This window comes from Penicillium hordei (assembly GCF_028827395.1).
Source record: "Penicillium hordei strain IBT 12815 chromosome Unknown utg000001l_segment0_segment0, whole genome shotgun sequence".
In the NCBI taxonomy this organism is placed as follows: Eukaryota; Fungi; Ascomycota; class Eurotiomycetes; order Eurotiales; family Aspergillaceae; genus Penicillium; species Penicillium hordei.
In genome coordinates, this window is record NW_026623142.1 from 2,666,796 (window position 1) to 2,684,697 (window position 17,902).

General features: G+C 46.6%; 9 protein-coding genes across 9 annotated transcripts; 6 read left to right on the plus strand and 3 right to left on the minus strand.

The window, feature by feature from the left end:
* Nucleotides 1-1,731: 1,731 nt before the first annotated feature.
* N7537_001003 (glycoside hydrolase family 47 protein) lies at nucleotides 1,732-3,537 on the plus strand (the record flags this gene model as incomplete). The annotated part of the gene is made up of 1 exon (XM_056892061.1): nucleotides 1,732-3,537. The coding sequence occupies one exon, from the start codon at nucleotides 1,732-1,734 to the stop codon at nucleotides 3,535-3,537; it is 1,806 nt and encodes a 601-aa protein (XP_056757056.1).
* A 517-nt stretch (nucleotides 3,538-4,054) lies between these two features.
* N7537_001004 (transferase family protein) lies at nucleotides 4,055-5,614 on the plus strand (the record flags this gene model as incomplete). The annotated part of the gene is made up of 1 exon (XM_056892062.1): nucleotides 4,055-5,614. The coding sequence occupies one exon, from the start codon at nucleotides 4,055-4,057 to the stop codon at nucleotides 5,612-5,614; it is 1,560 nt and encodes a 519-aa protein (XP_056757057.1).
* A 166-nt stretch (nucleotides 5,615-5,780) lies between these two features.
* On the minus strand, nucleotides 5,781-7,878 carry N7537_001005 (phosphate transporter; the record flags this gene model as incomplete). Its single annotated transcript, XM_056892063.1, has 5 exons — nucleotides 5,781-6,178; nucleotides 6,233-7,161; nucleotides 7,223-7,554; nucleotides 7,641-7,748; nucleotides 7,816-7,878. 5 exons carry the CDS (start codon nucleotides 7,876-7,878, stop codon nucleotides 5,781-5,783), a joined length of 1,830 nt encoding a protein of 609 aa, XP_056757058.1.
* A 590-nt stretch (nucleotides 7,879-8,468) lies between these two features.
* Nucleotides 8,469-9,636, minus strand: N7537_001006 (uncharacterized protein; the record flags this gene model as incomplete). Its single annotated transcript, XM_056892064.1, has 6 exons — nucleotides 8,469-8,518; nucleotides 8,589-8,714; nucleotides 8,785-8,985; nucleotides 9,035-9,187; nucleotides 9,246-9,379; nucleotides 9,437-9,636. The coding sequence occupies 6 exons, from the start codon at nucleotides 9,634-9,636 to the stop codon at nucleotides 8,469-8,471; spliced, it is 864 nt and encodes a 287-aa protein (XP_056757059.1).
* Nucleotides 9,637-10,706: 1,070 nt separating this feature from the next.
* N7537_001007 (uncharacterized protein) lies at nucleotides 10,707-11,612 on the plus strand (the record flags this gene model as incomplete). Its single annotated transcript, XM_056892065.1, has 1 exon — nucleotides 10,707-11,612. The coding sequence occupies one exon, from the start codon at nucleotides 10,707-10,709 to the stop codon at nucleotides 11,610-11,612; it is 906 nt and encodes a 301-aa protein (XP_056757060.1).
* A 1,639-nt stretch (nucleotides 11,613-13,251) lies between these two features.
* On the minus strand, nucleotides 13,252-13,739 carry N7537_001008 (uncharacterized protein; the record flags this gene model as incomplete). The annotated part of the gene is made up of 2 exons (XM_056892066.1): nucleotides 13,252-13,696; nucleotides 13,726-13,739. 2 exons carry the CDS (start codon nucleotides 13,737-13,739, stop codon nucleotides 13,252-13,254), a joined length of 459 nt encoding a protein of 152 aa, XP_056757061.1.
* Nucleotides 13,740-14,990: 1,251 nt separating this feature from the next.
* On the plus strand, nucleotides 14,991-15,534 carry N7537_001009 (uncharacterized protein; the record flags this gene model as incomplete). Its single annotated transcript, XM_056892067.1, has 3 exons — nucleotides 14,991-15,119; nucleotides 15,191-15,424; nucleotides 15,481-15,534. The coding sequence occupies 3 exons, from the start codon at nucleotides 14,991-14,993 to the stop codon at nucleotides 15,532-15,534; spliced, it is 417 nt and encodes a 138-aa protein (XP_056757062.1).
* Nucleotides 15,535-16,172: 638 nt separating this feature from the next.
* N7537_001010 (uncharacterized protein) lies at nucleotides 16,173-16,916 on the plus strand (the record flags this gene model as incomplete). Its single annotated transcript, XM_056892068.1, has 1 exon — nucleotides 16,173-16,916. One exon carries the CDS (start codon nucleotides 16,173-16,175, stop codon nucleotides 16,914-16,916), a length of 744 nt encoding a protein of 247 aa, XP_056757063.1.
* A 292-nt stretch (nucleotides 16,917-17,208) lies between these two features.
* Nucleotides 17,209-17,871, plus strand: N7537_001011 (flavin-dependent quinone reductase; the record flags this gene model as incomplete). The annotated part of the gene is made up of 1 exon (XM_056892069.1): nucleotides 17,209-17,871. One exon carries the CDS (start codon nucleotides 17,209-17,211, stop codon nucleotides 17,869-17,871), a length of 663 nt encoding a protein of 220 aa, XP_056757064.1.
* Between the last annotated feature and the right edge of the window lie 31 nt (nucleotides 17,872-17,902).

The following is a 17,902-nucleotide window of genomic DNA, read 5'->3' on the forward strand; positions in this document are numbered from 1 at the left end:
CTCATAGTTTCTACCCAGGCAAGCCGCATAAGGAGGACAGACCGGGTCAGTAGCCACAGCAAGAGCCCGGTGTAGTCTCTTATATGTCGGATGAGGAGGGACGCTGAGGACGCTGATGTGAGGAGAAGTGACCGTTTTGTGAAGTTGGGGTGAGGTTCTCTTCTTTTGCTCAAGGCTTAGGTAAAATTAGCCCGGGCAATCTGGATTTACTATCAATGCAACCAACACATACTTTTGCCCTTCGGGCCCTTTGAACCACTTCTTTGCTGTAGTAATAGAATGGTAGATGTGTATCAATATCGTATCAAAGGATGCCTGAAAGTTCAAGTCTCGTATCCATCCCTCTTAAATCTAATTGTTCTTCTTCCTCCATACCACTAATAAAGTATACCCATCCTTTTCCATGTTGTTGGGTTTGTTTCAGCGATAACCCGAGATGAGCAAGCCTACACCTAAGAAAGATATGGCCTGTCTCTGAAAAACTTTCAGACTGGCAAACAACGATCCTTAGGCTATATATGTGGGTGTAGTTCACATTAACTAGAGCTCTGACATCGAAATCCATGTCTTGTCTGCAACAATCCACAACCTTACGTGTGAACACATTCCTCTGTACCGGATTTCCTATATTAGGTTTTGGCTTTCCCTTGGCTTTCCCTTTAAGAGCAATCAGCTGTCAGATGGAATATGAGGTAGATGATGGGGAAGAAGAACCTGGGAAGGGAATTCCGAAGGTGTGTCCCATTGTGTTAGGCATGTCACGGGTATCTTGTCGAAGATAAGACGGTGACGTTATACGGCGGCCGATAGTTAACTACCTAACTAGTGACTAGTTATGTCTGAAAAGTAAGGTTTCTTTCAATTAAATAATCAATCAATATTCATTGGCCCGATCCAACTTCCTTTACATATGATGCGACAATACGGGGCCTGGCGTATTGATAAGGCCTAGGGCATGAGCAATTTCGCCAGAGTCATAGTAAACTTCTGCTTTTATACAGGAACCAGAGGACATAAGAAGCAAGATGGATTCTAAAAGCCCGGACTGAAATTTCCTCACTGAGCCTGACTCTGAGCGCCCTCTATAAAAGCGGCGGCAGCTAAGATAGCAAAGCCCTAGAGGAAAAATGGTACGTATAGTGTCCTTTAAACGCAATTGGCCTAATTTGTCGCTGCAGCGTGTTATGTCAGCAGGTCCAGGTCTCGGTCTCGGTCTAATTTCCATTTCGGATTCTAGAGTGTTTCTAGGGTGTTTCTAAGGTGTTTCTACCCGACGTAATTTCCCGTAGTGGAGCATAATGGTCTTGTGTATTACATTGTTCTTTAATATTTGAACAAGTTCATAGTACTTTTAGAGATATTCTATTATAGAATATTTTACTTCTAATTGGCATTAACATAATTAAAGCTTAGCCCATGAAAGACTGGGCAGATAAATATATGCTTGGCAGTAGCAGTAGGACAAAGCGTAGACGATAGAACTTAGAACTGAGTCTAGAACGACAGGGCATCACGAAATTTTCAAATAGATTAAATCCTTCTACCACCTTTGGAAAATTCCCACAAGCTTACTTTCTACATCTCTAGGGCTCTAGGGCTGAATCCCCTGTAGTCGAAACGCGGGGAAAGTTTCGTGTCCCTCCTTCCCTTAATGATTCTGTCGCTAGTCACCCATGTTGACCATAATATCTTTACTGCAATATGTTGATGTGATTATAACCTGAAATAATCATGAGTCGGATCCGGCGTCAGATTCTAGGCGCTTGCCTTGGGGCTTTCTTATTGCTCCTGCTTTTCCGCTATCATCGCACAAACGACGGTATTCTTCCTTCGACCACTCCACATGCTGCACCTGAAGTCATTCTGAATTTTGAAATCAACCCAAAATATTTATGGAGAAAAATACCCGTGCGATACCCAGTTCCTGAAGTCCAGCCACTACCCATCACGCTGCCCCAGACCTTACCCAAGGTCCAATCGGCAGACTCCAAAGTATCACGTCTTAATTTGGATCGCCAAACTACCAGACAGTCGGCTACGAAAGAAGCCTTCGAACGATGTTGGAAGTCATACCAGTCGCTTGCTTGGGGCGCAGATGAGCTTGCGCCTCTCAGTGGTAGTTCTAAAAATAGGTTGGGGGGATGGGGTGCTACCCTAATTGACAACCTTGACACACTGTGGATTATGGGGATGCACGATGAATTCAAGAAGGCCGTGGCTGCGGTCGCAAATATCAAGTTCGAAGATGCACAGTCCCCCGAAATTAATACCCATGATGTCAGCATCCATTTACTCGGAGGCCTGCTGGCGGCATTCGATCTCAGCGCTGATCAGAAATTGCTGAAAAAGTCCATCGAGCTGGGCGATATGCTTTACGCTGCCTTTGATACCCCAAACAGAATGCCGATCATACATTGGAATGCAAATAAAGCTGCCCACCGAGAGGAGCAGCTTGCGGAGGAGAATGTACTCGGTGCGGAACTAGGCTCGTTCATATTGGAATTCACAAGGTTGTCTCAGATCACCGGTGACCCAAAATACTTCGACGCAGCCCAACGGGTCATGGAATTGTTTGACAAGCAACAGGATGCCACTAAACTAGCAGGGTTGTGGCCTGTGTCTGTGAATGCCAAAGACGAGCTTTTCGATGACGATACCTTCACATTGGGCGCTGAAGCAAGCTCTCTGTACAAGTCGCTACCCTGGGCATACGCTTTGCTAGGAGGGAAAGTTCCCATGTATCGCAAGATGTATGAGAATGCCACGCTTACAGCCGCAGGCCACAATATATTCCGACCAATGAACCCCGAGGGTAAGGATATGCTCCTTTCTGGCACTGTTCGAGTGGCCATGACAGAGAATGGGAATTCGCAAACACACCTAGAGTCGCAAATGCAATACCGATCTTGTTTTGCGGGGGGTATGTTTGCACTAGGAGGCGCACTACTCAACATCCCCACCCACCAAGAAATCGCCCGTAAGTTGGTCGATGGATGCATTTGGGCTCATCGGGTCGTACCACTGGGGATTATGCCCGAAGCCTTTGATGTAGTTCCATGTGCGTCGCAGATAAACTGCCCATGGAGCGAGTGGCTTTGGAAGCAAGAGGTCTGGAAAAAGGCAAACAGCCTCGAGCCAGAACCAAATCCAACTCTGAATGTCGATAAGTTCATCAAAGAATACCGTCTGCCCAACGGGTTCATCGGAATCTCGGACACTGCCTATAACTTGCGCCCGGAAGCGATTGAGAGCATATTTACCCTGTACCGGATTAGTGGACGTGAGGATCTACTCGATGCAGCGTGGGATATCTTCCAGGCGATGCAAAGTGCGACGCAGACGAAGAATGGCAATGCTGCTATCAGTGCTGTCACGGATGAGGGTAGCGAACTGACTTTTAAAGACTCGATGGACAGCATGTGGATGTCACAGACACTCAAATATTTTTATCTCATGTTCAGCTCTCCAGACCTTATTAGTTTGGATGAGTTTGTTTTCAACGCTGGAGGGCACCCGCTGAAACGCCCCAAGGCATAATGACAAGTACTGTTGCAGGAATGCATTTGTTTCGCACTACGATCGCTCTTTTTGTGGTTGTTGTTTGAATAAAAGCATATATAATCTGCAAATCGAGATTTTCTGCTACTAACAACATCCGCTCATTTGATAGACCTAGTAGCATTGTTTTGAAATGAATGTCGTGAGTGGTAAATTTGAGCGCGAAGAGACGGTGAACGCGATCTGACGACATTCCCCACTTATGTCTGAAGCTCCCAGAAATTTGGGCACAATATCAGGCCTGGTAGAGTTGAATTTGTAACTACATAATTTAGATAATCCCATGTATATTCAGCCTGTACTTGATCTATAAAATGTGGGGGCAGTCTTGAACGGGGTCTTCTGTGTTAGTTTCAAGCAACTAGAAGCTTAGCGTGGGGTTGACACACAGTAACACATCGTGACGCATATTGACTCATAAATTCAGAAAGATAAAATGAATGAGATTGATCTAAAAACTCACTGATATAGAACATAATTCACGTGCACATACAACATGACCATCGAATCCACAAGGCTGCGACCAGCCAACCAGCCAACACCAACATCAACACCCCTGTCCATCCTCGACGCAACAGTGGTGCGCTTTACTCCAACAGGAGGAATTTGGATTTTCAACCAACCCACAGACATAGACCAGAAGAACTTGGTCGACAATTTGCGAACTTCCTTCATTGAAACCCTATCAAAATTCCCCCAATGGGCAGGCCAACTCCAATGGGCACCCGTCAACCCCAAAGGAAACCACACAGAGCGGTTTAATCGTCCACAGATTGTGTACGGCACTGATACCGACCCAGGTGTTGAATGGACAGTAATCGAGCATCCCTTCCGAGCAGATGAAATCGTCCCGACAGCGCAGGAACGGGCTTCATCTTCATCGACCACCGGCTCTCAACCCGGAGCATGGGTAGGCGATGACTTCAACCAAAATCTCTTCCTACCATCTAGCCCACTGGCATTGGCCAATCTGCGCGACTATGTCGGTCTGCCAGCGGTGCAAGTTCAACTCACTCTTCTCCGAGAAGGGGGCTACGTCATCGGAATTCAGATGGCGCACTGTCTAGCAGATGCACAGACTTTAATGGTATTTATGCATTTATGGGCATATAATAGCAAAAAGCAATTTGGAAACCAGTCCGAATCACCATTAATGGGCGAGCCCGTGTTCGATCCCGCGTTGCTGGACAGCTGCGCCGCAGGTGATATCGATGGGTCCGAGCCCGACCAAACCATCGTGAACACCGCGCGAAAATTGCCCTTGCATCGGTATAGCTGGTGGAATGCAGTCAATGAGGGCGGCCCGCCATTCTTAACACCGACAACAGAGAATTCCAAACCGCCGCCCGCAGAAATCAACCACAAACAAGTATCGCCCTCAGAACCAGCGCCCTGGGCTTCATGGGATTTCTCCAAGAGAGTCAGATACACACAGTTGCACTTCACGGGCGAAGAGCTACGCAAATTCCAAGCCATGGCCCTCGATGGCCCGGGCAGCCGACGTGATATCTCTAGACTGGACGCTTTACTCGCACACCTGTGGAGAACCATTACACAAGCACGCGGACAAGCCGACTCTCCAAGACCCGTATATATGAATTTAAGCCTCGGCGTCCGGCCGCGTGTTTCCCCCGCTCTTCCTGATACGTTCATCGGGTCCCCGCTGTTTTTGACTCACGTTGGTGGGGCCGCTTCTTCAGTATGTCGGGCAATATTAGGCGAGACGGCTAGTCGGATCCGAGAGACGATGAAGGGGTTTACGGCGGATGCTGTGGGTGCGATGTTGCATGATGCTGCTCATGAGGTGTCGCCGCAGCGGCTGTGGCAGGCGTTTTTGGGGTCTGAACATACGATTGTTACCTCCTGGTTGCGGCTGCGGTTGTATGAGGTTGACTTTGTGGGTGGGGATAAGCCACGTTATGTGCATGCTGTTATGCCTAAGATGGATGGGTGTGTTCAGGTCATGGATAGTGCGGTTCGAGATGGGGGGATGGATGTTGCGCTTTATCTTGATGAGGTGGCTACGGGGCGGTTGCTTGATGGTTATCGCTCTTGACGTTGAATTGTGAATGTATTTATAAAGTTCATTTCATTGGATTTTCATTGGACTAAGAGCGTATAATGGTTTATATTCATGTAGCCGGGACCCCCAAATGCAAATAACAGAGATTCAAAATTTATACAAAAGAATAATTAACGATAGGCATGGAGAGTTGGAATACCTACGCACTCATTGAAAGTGCCCGATGCCGTGATTTCCGTTTCCGACAATCGGCATCTCGACTCTTGCGGCCCATTCGGCCAAGAGACATGCCTTCAAGAGTCTCGGGCTTACCACCCCAAAGCTTGGTTCGTCCATTCTGTCTTTGTTGAATTGGAGGAATCCAAAAGTGAGTGACGGCTGCGCCGAGGACCATGCAGGCGCTGAAAACAAGGAGAACAATGCCGTGCTTGCGGGTTGCTGTGTTACCCGGGCCTGAACCAAAGTGATAGTATGTTGAGAAGACTTGTACGAGAATAGAGCCCAGTTTTCCGGCTCCAGCGCTGATGCCGTGACATGTTGCGCGGTATCGAGTTGGGAAGATTTCAGCGGGGATCATATATGTTGTTGCATTGGGGCCTGTGGATGGTTGGTTAGAATGATTCAACGTGTCGTATCCTGGGCTCAACTCACCAAAGTTGAACATGATCTGGCCAATAATATACAATGCCACCACAGTAGGAGGGCCGGTATAAAGAGTTACGAACATGGTTCCCAGGACGATAAACAGAGCCGCCAGTGCGAGGAACATGTACTTTTGCAGTGCAACACGATCCAGCTTATGGGCAAAGATAATAAGCAGCATGCCACCGACAAAACTTCCGACATTGAGGATAATCAACCCGCGCACAGAGGTTTCCATGAACATCGTGTAGATATTGGCATTTGGTGTATCGTCAGTCATCCAGGCCGGTGCCGCCTCGGAGATATTAAGTTGGCCCCACGTCTTGGCTAAGAATTGAGGACTCGACAATCCGATACCGTAGAAGCCAAAGTCAAGTAGGAGCCATGCGAGAGAGCAACCAGCCAAGCTGCGCCAGTTCCCTTCTGTCCAGAAGTACCGCATAATGTCGGTACGTGCCAAGCGCCAGTGAGAGTTGAGAGTAGCGGAAGGTAGGCGGGTGTACTCATCATTGTCATCATGATCAAAGGTCGAGTGGCTAGCAATGGATGAAATCGGGGGTAGTTGAATCGCGCTACCGGCACTGCATGTAGCGGTGGTTCCCCAGCCCATAGAATCAATAATACCGGGCGTGTCGCTGAAAAGCGTGGTTGCATCAAACTCTGCAGTGACGGGATCGTCCACGATATCGACTAGGTAACGGGGGCTTTCTGGAATGGCGAACCGGAAAAGAGTAGCGACTGCACCCGGTACGACCCCGATGGCGATCACCCAGCGCCACATTATATCGACAGTGCGGGTGATGTCTTCACCCGGGCGGCTATTACCCCGAGCTATCGCGATCACAACCAATGAGACAATGTTACCTGCGATCTGACCGAGTGGTTGCATGAAGAAGACGCTGGCCATCATGCGAGCGCGATGTTTGGTAGGGGCAAATCTGAACATTTCAAGGTCAGTTTTCCCTCCACGATTGAAGATTCCGAGACCGATTGACCTACTCAGATGTGATCACTGCACTGAGTGGATAATCCGCGCCAACTCCAATACCAACACAGATTCTCCACCAAATAAGCCAAGCAAAGACGTTCATGCTGCCATCCACGCCTGTCGAGGACATAACCACACCCAAAGTGGCTGTAATGAGGAGTACCAACTCAACACCGTACATCTTCTTCCGCCCATTTTTATCGGCTAGAAATCCAAATGTCACTTGGCCCAGCAGGGTTCCCCCAAGTGTCGCGATATTGATGCATGTGAGTCGTAATGAGGAAGTTTCGTCTCTCCAGTAGACATAGGAGATCATCGGTAGGGCCATATTACTGGCAAATAACTATGTCAAGTATTAGTCGATGTTTTATATGCGTCGTACGACATTTCCAATAGTAATATTCCGCGTGGAAGGTGGGGGTAACGCACTGTGTAACCATCGAGGAAGAACCCAAGACCAGCGACTAGCACCACGATCCATTGAAAGTTTTGCCTGTCGATGGTCTCGTAGATCTGTCGCATGCGGACATATCGATCCTATAACCAAACTATTAACAATCTTGCATGCCATGTTGCCCATCAAGCTGGGGGACTCCATAGTTACCTGCTCATGGTCGAAGTCCCGCGCGCGGTCGGTCTTATACAACCGGGCGTGGAATTTGCCCATAGTGAATAGTAGAAAGTTGAAAGACTGAAGATTTCTACATTTCAAAGAATAGAAAGATACTTAGATTAGACCCGGGACTTACAAGGTTAACCCAAGAGTTACAGATTGTAGGAGGCCCGTGATCCCTGTACACGCTAATGTGAGACTAAGCGGCGAACCTTGGAACGAGCCAAAGCTTTAGGGTTGTTTTCTCCACGTGCGGCATCTCTGATGCTTGACTTGTCGACGTCCTAAAATGGGACCCACAGGCAACGGACAACCACGAGGGTTATTGTTCCCTTTATCCCCTTTATATGAGACATCTTGAACCTTGGAATTGAATATTACTTTTTGTTACGAAGTATATTTCTCATGGTAAATGAGCTATTTTATTCTAATTAGCCAGTAAAAGAATGAATTCCAATTTCATTAACCCGCTCTCACGTGGATGCAATTCTATGTCTCAAAAGATGTAACGCCCAGGGGTATCTTGGTATTATGTACATGATACATATTCTTGGCCCCCAATTTATCCAGGAACTCCAACTCCATGTAAAAATTTATCGTAACAGACCTGAGGGATTTATAATAGATCGGTCCTCGTAAACTAATCATCCAATCGTCAGGTCGTATGACAACATCTGACAAAATGCTGTGCAGTCTGGAAAAGAAAGAGAAGAATAAGCCAATAGTCTAAAATGTGCAAAACTTAAAAAAAAATGTGCACTGACCATCATCGTCAAGGAACTGAATCGTAAGATTTCTCATTTGAGACAGAATCTCGAAGTTCGGATTCAGCTCAAGTAGGGCTGGTCGTCCGGCCTTCTTCGGGGGTTTGATCGAACCGATGCAATTTACTAGGGTTGTTAGCACCGTCACTGGGACAGGGGTAGGGGATCTGGGCCCGGATAGAAGCAAAACACTTACAGGGAATGGAAATGTATCGTTTGAGCTCCCTCCGTTGCGAGTTGGCAAAGAACAGCATCACTCGTTTCCCGTTATGCCCGCGGAGGATGCGAAGATTTTGGCTGATGCACTCTTCACCCCGGCCTTTAGACTTAGCCTCAGCCATTCCGCCGATAAAAATCAACTTGGAGCCTAGTAGTAGTTCTTGGAATCGTACACAATCTGCGGGTGTCAGCAAATGTTGACTCTCCGAGGTTTAGCGGTCGCGTACCATCCCAGTGATCAAATTTATATGATAGTTGTGTCATGAATACCGTGCTTGCCGTTTGAATAGTTTGCTGGTCCATAAAGGACACGCGGAGAGGGTAATCGTCGCCTGATTTTGGATGCTCTAGGTGAGGAACTGGCAGTTTGGTGTTGGAGACTAGGCATGATTTGAATGGTCAGCATGTTATCTTTTGGAAATATGGGAGACAACTCACAGCCGTGGATAAAAGGTGTTTGCTGGCCTAATCCTCCCCCAAGTTCGAGACACCTCAACGCGCCCGTTGAGTCTTTGCAAATGTCAATGAATGTGTATTTCAGTTTGAATAGCTGGCCATTTTTGACAAATGAACTATAAACAAGTCAGCGCACATTCTGATCTGACAGGAACCTTCTTCTCAGCACAGACATTTGCACGGAAGGAGTCAATTCGAGTCGCACGACATCATTGTAGGACTGCCAGGATTGCTTCCTCGAGCTGGACCCTGGAGATGTCGCCGGGCTCGGGAAGAGGACACTTGTTGACGCAGACGACACGGTGGAGGCAGAGTGAGTGCTTTGGCGTCGATCTACCCACTCCTGGAAATCTCGAGGAGAGAAAGAGTCCATTCTGACTCTCGAAGATGACTTATAGAGCTAAGGTGGGATAGGTAAAGTAGTGAGGGTACGACGATCGGGCGGATCCCGTCAAAAAAAGATCGTCCAGGAACAAAAGTGGCATGTTTGATCATAGAATTGTATCGGGCAGAAGTAAATATATTCCCAACCTTGATCTTAAGAAACCGAAAATACAATGTGATCAAAGTAACATAATTGATGTGGAGAGGGGGATGTGGAACGTGCCAAAATGGGTGGCTATCAGATCACGATTGGGTTCCACCCCCATCGTTCTTTCCCATGTGGCTTTGTTGGATTCATTGGAACGGCCTTTTGCAGCTGTTTGATATTGAATGATACAACTTCCATTATATTAGATTATCCGAGCTTACCCTGCTATAAATTCCTTTTTTTTCCTTTTCTGGTAGACCTCTGCTTACCCTAAATCTGTCCGAGATTATTCCGGATCACTACGGAGTACTCTGGACTATGTTCATCATTTTAGGATTTTTACGATGGACCATGGAATTCACTGCCCCAAATAAACCCTGGAAGCTAAATTAATCCAGAATTTCCCAGAATACTTCTGGAATTTATCTGGAATTTATCCGGAAATCCATTGGTTCATGCCGATCAGCTGGAGCTCCGGTGCCTGCAGCTGCCCGATGCTGTCGCATAATTCGGCTTTTATAGCAAAGCCAAGATGCCAATCATAATAAGGCATCATATTCCTATCTCCGCACGTTCTATCCTTACGTTATGTGCTCTATCCTTATGCTATGTGCTCTATCCTTGTGCGCTCTATGCTTAAATCTGTGCGCTCTATCCTGCGCGCTCTATCCCCGCGTGTTATATTCCCGCGCGTTAACAAACCATATATATCCACAGCCCGACCTATCTTTGTCGACTTCTTTACATCTACTCGAACAACTTCTGACTTTCTAAAGAGTCCAGTCATCTCTTTTTTTTAGCATTCAATCTACGTTCATCAACGCTGTCGTCACAAGCCGTCATACATGAGACAAGATTTCCTGGAGGGACTCAAGACCAATCCACGCACAACTACACTCACTGAAGTCAAAATGCTTGTCTCCGATACAGGGGATCCGGTATCCCAATTTCAGGGTCGGCCCGTTTACTACAGCCTGACTTCCGTTGCTCCAGGTCCAGTTCCGGTTCCAATGCCAGTTCCAGCTCAGTATGGTCCCGAGTACTTCGGTCCGCCGTCCATTGGTCCTAACCCTGTTGCCTGTGGCCCTTACGGACAGCCGCTAACTTACCCTGTCATGTTTGAGCCTGCTTCACTGGGACCTCCTTCATATGGCCCACCGATGATAGTTCCTATGGTTCCTAGCTCTCAATTTTTTGCCCCGACTCCTTTGAACTTTGCTTACACTAACTCGAATTACCCCATGGGAGCCTCCTACTCCAGCGAACCTGTTGAGGTTCCGGAGAAAGATTCCCGTAGCTGGCTTGTTGCTTATCGCAAATTCATGACCTGGACTCACACCGTGTACTATTCATCAAAGTCACCTGAGGCATTTGTGAATGCCTGGAAACGAGCCCTTGTAGAGATGAAAGCGGCCTTTGGACCCCCAGCTCTTCCCACGGTTTTCATCCTCAATCAGTTCCTTGCTGCGGTCAGTGTGCATCCCAGCACCATTCCATGGATTGAGTCACTCCGGTTCAAACAAGGTTCTCTACCGGCGTCCATTCTAGACGAAGCTTACGCCGATTTCCTGGAGTTTGAGGCCGATCGGCTAGGAACCGAACACTCAGTCTTGAGTGACATAGATAGTATCTCCACTGACATGGATCAACTGGAAATTTCCCCCAAGGAATACTGTCCCTATCACCGGCGTCTCACAAAGCATCCGGTTGGCCAGTGTTATCGAAATCCACAAAACACGAGGCGTAAGAGGAAGTGGAGACGACGACAGACGCTAATTGCAGCAATGGTCGAGGCTGAGAAAAAGAGGCAGCTGTAATTCACATGTTCAGCTTACCCAAAGCCTTCGAAGGCTCTCGGAATTGAATGTCAGAGAGGTGGCTGAGCTTTGAAGAATCAGGTGAGTGATTTCCAGTGTTCTTATTGTGAGGAGGCTAAAGCCCTCTGTTCTGTTGAGTGGGGTTTATGTTCTTCTTTTATCATTTCATTCTTCGCGTTCACTATTAACATTTTTTAGCCGATATGTTCATTCCTTGCGTTACACATGTTCTTTTTTGAAACGAAAATCATCAATGTTCACAACCGCGATGCCTGATGGATCAGGCTAGAGATAGCCTGTTACATGCAGCTAGGTCACTTTTTTTTTTTTTTTTTTTTTTTGCACATTTCGCGCTGTCTTTTCTGCGTCGTATTGCATGAGAACGTTCTTACCGTTCCGGTGTTGCCATAGCATCTTTGGTATGGTTTGGGTTGTCCCATTCACTGTGCCTGTTTCCATATCATTATCAAGACGCATGTGCATGCCCTTTTCTTTATCTACCTTCTCTCAGCGTGGCTTAGGCATTAACAATCAATAATTTAGGTATTCTTTGGACATGTCAATAGTAATGTCAGTCATTTTGGGATCTTGTCTTCTGTTGCTTGCTTTTATTGCGATTCAAACCTATAATATCAGATAGAACGATACAAAGATGCCCTAGCCCTAGACCCTCCAATAGAAGGGAATGTAAGTTGCGCCGATATCCTTCACTCATCATTTTTATAGTACCTATTCCTTACTTCATTATTTTTATTCCATCATTTATCCTTCACTTACTATCTTCTATATCTTTAGTAATTATCTATCTAACGTCTATCCCTCTCTTTACTATATATATATTCCATCATTTCTCCTTTACTCGTCATCTCTCTTTCATCCCTCATTCACTCAACATATTTCTTCTATCTCTCCTCCATCCACTAACAAACTTGCGATCCTCCTATTATAAAGACTTCAGCTATGGATACGTCTTCTCAATCAGAACCCAAAATGGAGGACGACTGGTCAGCTGTTCCAGAGCCATTTATTTGCCTCTGTTTCTTCCATCCATCTGCCCCCCGAATTCATACAGCCAAAACGTGTAATTTACCCATCTATCTCAAGTTCAGACTCTCATCAAGCCAGTGCCATCTAGACCAGACAAGAGACCCTTCATACCTGCCACTTCAGTCGACCTTGACAATATATTCAGAACAGCAAGATATCATTGTCACACTGCTTAGAAACAATACCTGAAATGTACGAATGTCATTTACAGCACCTTGGACTTGCCTCACGTATCCGTTGGGATATGGTGCAATTTTCTCGTTTTCATGAGTCTTTTGTCTTCATTTGGTACTATCTTGGCTACATTTATGCGATGCTGAAAGATGATATCATAGTATATATCAACAATTAATTTAACATATGTGCAATATAATTAACTCAAATCAAAACCAATCCTTCGGGCTCTAACAACACGGCTCTAGTTGGAATCCTTGCAAAGATCACAATAGTCAAGCTTCACTGTACAACCGTTAGATAGCTTAGCGGAACCACAAATCGAGGTTCCGTTTCCTTTAGTATCGTAAAGACTCGAAAAGCTGAAAAGGAGAAGTCTTTAGTAAAACCGAATCAATCTGTGAGGCAATATGATGACTTACAGTCCCTTTAGCTGCGCTCCATTCAACCCAGGCGTGTAATCGCTGTCCTCAGAACACGAGTATTCAGCTGTACAGCCCATGCCAACGGTGGTCGAATCATGTCTGCTTGTCTTCTTCGTGTAGACTGTATCATCGTCGTATTTCTCCCAGGCTGCCTTACAGGTAGGACTCAAATCGTCGCCGATAGTAGTGCCGCAAATGGAGGACCCCCCAGGGCTCCAGTCTGTTGGTTCGGGTGTATCGGCTGTCAATGTGCTGGTTTTAGGCTCACCAGCAGGATAGGTTTCTGTCAACTTGGTTTCTGGAACGTTGTAAGATTTGATGGTTTGTGTGGGCCAGACGATGATTTCGTCATTTGTCGTGGATGTGACGGGTCCAAGTGTTGGTGAAGGCTGCACCCCTGTATCCTTAGAATTTCGGCTCTTAATGTATAGGACAATTCTTCAGCCCAGTTTATCGGGTGAAATCACAGGTAAATTGTCATTGTAGTTGTAGGGATATTCTTTGGCCTGGAATACAATATAACTATGGAACCCATGTCTTTAAACTTGCCTGTTGAGTTGCCTATAAAAAGACTGAAATGACTGACAGTGGTGGATAGAGTGTTGAATAAAGTGGTAGATGGGAATAGATCGTCCTCGACGATGGCTCTCCTCTGCCTGTTATAAGCGCGAGAAATATAGCAACTCTCTTCGAGTGTTTTGTATCGCTTCTCTTTAGCGACATCATGCCTTTTTAAAGCGGCGAAATAAATACGAAAACACGATGGCAGGCAAAAATATAAACAATTCATCTCCATGATTTATTAGAATTGATTGGTTAGTGAGTAACAAGATCATGTCGGCCAACGATAAAGAGTTATGCCGCATTCTATCAACGAGGGGGAAAAAAAAAACCGGAAAACAAAACGTAAGGTGACTTTGCGCCTTGATGGCTCACACATAGCCCTTAGAAAGGAGGCAAGGGTTTGTTGACCTAACCACGCTGATGTCAGATGGACTTAATACCGCGATCTGAACATGAGAAGTAGGAAAAATGGAGGACACAGCAAGCTCAAAGGAGAGAGAGATCACAGTTGAAAAGCACGACAGTCAACAAATTTCTACGGGCCCATTCAGTCCCGTGGGCATGAACCAAGAGGTTTCAATTGCTACCAAAAACTATCATCTCATTTTGGATATTCTAATTTTGGTCCCTGAGGTTTGCTTATTCGGTGAGTTTTGCTCTGTTCAGTCTCACTTATCCATTAGGGATCATTCTATTTTGGGGGACTCGGATCACTGCTATAGCTCAAGAAATATCATGGGCTTAGCTCATATGTGAGACAGCCACCGTATGCACCCTCAAATCTTAAAACCTCGCCAATAATATGGGGGAACAGATTTGAAATCAGGCCCTTGTTCGTTCCTGACCGTTGAAGGTAAGACCGTAGTTACTTTGCTTACTTCGATATGCAAGGCGAATCTATAATAAAGGGGATTTTCCAAATGTAGTTTCCCGATTGACCTTAGCGTCAGGCGGCTGTCCGTGGCTTCCTGACTCGACCAATCATCATCTTCGACGCTTTTAGAATCCCAGGGCTCACTGTTAAGGCGAACCCTTCATCCAGATTTCGAGTATATAAATACCCCAGGATCATCGCATCTTATAACTCTCCATACCACAGAACATCTTATACCATCTCATCGTCTTGCAAGCACATTTCCCACTCTCCAATTCTTTACCACCAATCAAAATGAAGTCTTTTTTCTCCATGGTTCTCTTCGTCGCCGCGGCCATTGCCCAGACAGCCACAATCGGCCTCCCCGCCGAGAACCAGAAAATCAATTCCGGCAAGGAAGTAATTATCCAAGTTCAGCGTCCTGTAAGTTCAAGTGTCCGGGATAGTTCTTCCAACTTATTCCCCGCAATCCTTTATACTAATCTATCATTCAGAACTCTCTGAGTCCGTCCAAGGAGATGGGCGTAGCAATCGGTCTCTCCTCATGTGCATCCTCGCCCTGCAGAGACGCAGATGATGTTCTCGGAACAATTCTATACAATGGGCCTTTCAACCCCGTGTACCACGAGCACAACCTGCCCCCATATGAGAACTTCACGGTCACGGTGCCGGCCTCGGCTACCCTTGGCAAAAGCCAGATTAATATCGCCCATGCGGCTTTGATTGGTGTAAGTAAATCTCTTACATTCGCTGGAATTCAAGCATACTAATTGTTGAATGGTAGGCCGGTCCTTCCGCATTCTTGGAGTCTCTCAACCGGACTGTCTTCGTTGTCTAGATTTCTAGATTGCTGACAGATCTAGAGCCCGAAGTCGGCGTTGTGCTATCTTTGTACATTTGCTTTTGCCATTCTTGTTGTAAACTGCTTTTTGGTGTGAATCCTTTATCGGGGATTTTGTGAATATGGCTCGAGATGAATTTGTTGATGGACCTTTGAATATTGTGCTCAGTCTAGCAAGCATATTTTGGTTATAGATAAATACTTTCAGTAATACATTTATGTTAAAGATATGAAGCGCTCTCCAAAGGGCATGGGAATATAAGAGAGTGAGAGTATGAGCGACAGATGTCTTTGAGATGATGTTGCCAAGGAGTTTCTAGGGTTTCTGGGGTTTCTGTGGTTTCTTTGTTTCGGACCAACAATTTTTTTCAGATCTTATTGAACTCTTCGCTCGAACATGATCTCTATTCAATAGTCAATCTGTGATTGGTTTATTTCTTCCCGAGCCTTATTGACATCTCTATCTGGCCATCTATAGATCTCGCCTGTTCATCTACTCTTTGTCCTGTGCATTAGACTACAGTCTCAATAAGCGTCATGTGCACCTGCTGGCCATTCTTACACGGAAAAGAGATTTTCTTTTCTCTTCAATTCCACAGAAAATTCTCACGTCGTCGCTCGTTGATTCTGTCATGATGGATAAAGTCTTCTCTCGCGACTATGACCCCGTCCCCAAAGGCGATGCTGATGGGGACAGCGATGCCACCATCATAAACAGACCACCCCGTCGAGGCTTCCAGCAATTTTTAAAACGAAACCTCGCTGCAATCACCATCACCGGCCTGCTCGTGGTCCTACTGCTCGGGGTTATCGCTGTAATCACCGCCATCACCGTGGAACCCTTCCGCAAGGTCGTTGTCATAAAAGGACCACCTTCTGACTCACTTGCATACCCCGAATCACTTGCAGGCCAACGACAGTGCCTGACACCAGCTCCACGAGTAAGATATTCGTGCGGCAACTCAACCAAGGAGGCTGAAGCTCTCGGCTGCGCCTACGATCCTCTTGCTGGCTGCTGGCTGCACAAAGAATGTCCGCACGACTTTACGCACGAGTTCGCGCATTTCAACAACGGCAAGCCGTTTGTCTATTTCTATGATGAGGCCGCCACCCAGCAGATGAAGGACTACACTGAACTCGGCAATAATCCGGACTTCTATTGGACTGCTGTTCGTGAGCATCTGGTCCATTGTCTGTATCTCCTTAGACGAGGCCATGATGTCCACATGCGTGGTGCTCGTCTGGATAATATGCTTGGAGACCTAGAGCATGTGGATCACTGCACCAATATGCTGGCTAATTGGCTGCGGAGACCGGACCCCGCGTTGGAAGAGATAGGTACGCAGGGGCAGACTCATTGTTTTATGTCGTGTGCTTAATTCTTTGGTATATAGTCACTGTCCCTAGAATTGAAGAGGGATGTAGGAGCCTATAACGCTGTGCCTTAGACAGATCGTCATAATCTATTCTGATTCATTCCAATAATAGACGGAGGTAAGAATAAATAAGTAAGTAAACCAAATATTGAAGACCGAGTTTCGAAATTCCGATTCCCCGAACGGCTATCTCCGCAACCTCCGAAAACATAGGCTCCCACAAAACCTCTAATAATTATAAAAGGATTCTCCAATTCATACATATCTCCCCGGAGTTACTTACAACATACTCAAAATGCCTCCCAAACGTGTCGCGATAGTCACCAGCAGCACGCGCAGCCCGCGCCTCAACCCCACGATAACGCAGTACGTCTATGACGTCCTCACCTCCAACCCGACGATCCCAACAAACCACAACGAAACAACCGACACAGACCCGCGCCACATAACTTTTGAAATCCTCGATCTAGAAAAGCAATCCTTACCCCTCTACGACGAATCCGTCATCCCCGCCAGCCTACCAGCTGCAGACCCCACCCCGCACTACAGCAAAGCGCACACGCGGGCATGGTCCGCCGTAGTGCGACAGTACGATGCGTTTATTTTTGTTACACCGCAGTATAACTGGAGTATCCCGGCGAGTCTGAAGAATGCGCTTGATTATCTCTACTTCGAGTGGAAGGGGAAACCGGCGGGGATTGTTTCGTATGGTGGGCGGGGTGGTGGGAAAGCAGCGGATCATCTACGTAGTATTTTGACGGGTTTGCGGATGAGGGTTGTTGGGACTGCGCCTGGGTTGCCGGTTAAGTTTACTGGGTTGCCTGTTGGGACGTTGTCGGAGGAGGAAGAGAAGGTACAGTTGGATGAGAGGGATCTTGCTGGGTGGAGGGAGGCTGGGGTTGAAGGGATGATGCAGAATTTGGGAATGGAATTGGTCTGTGAATTGGATAAGGAATGATTAGTTCTTCATGTTCTATAGAGGATAATGT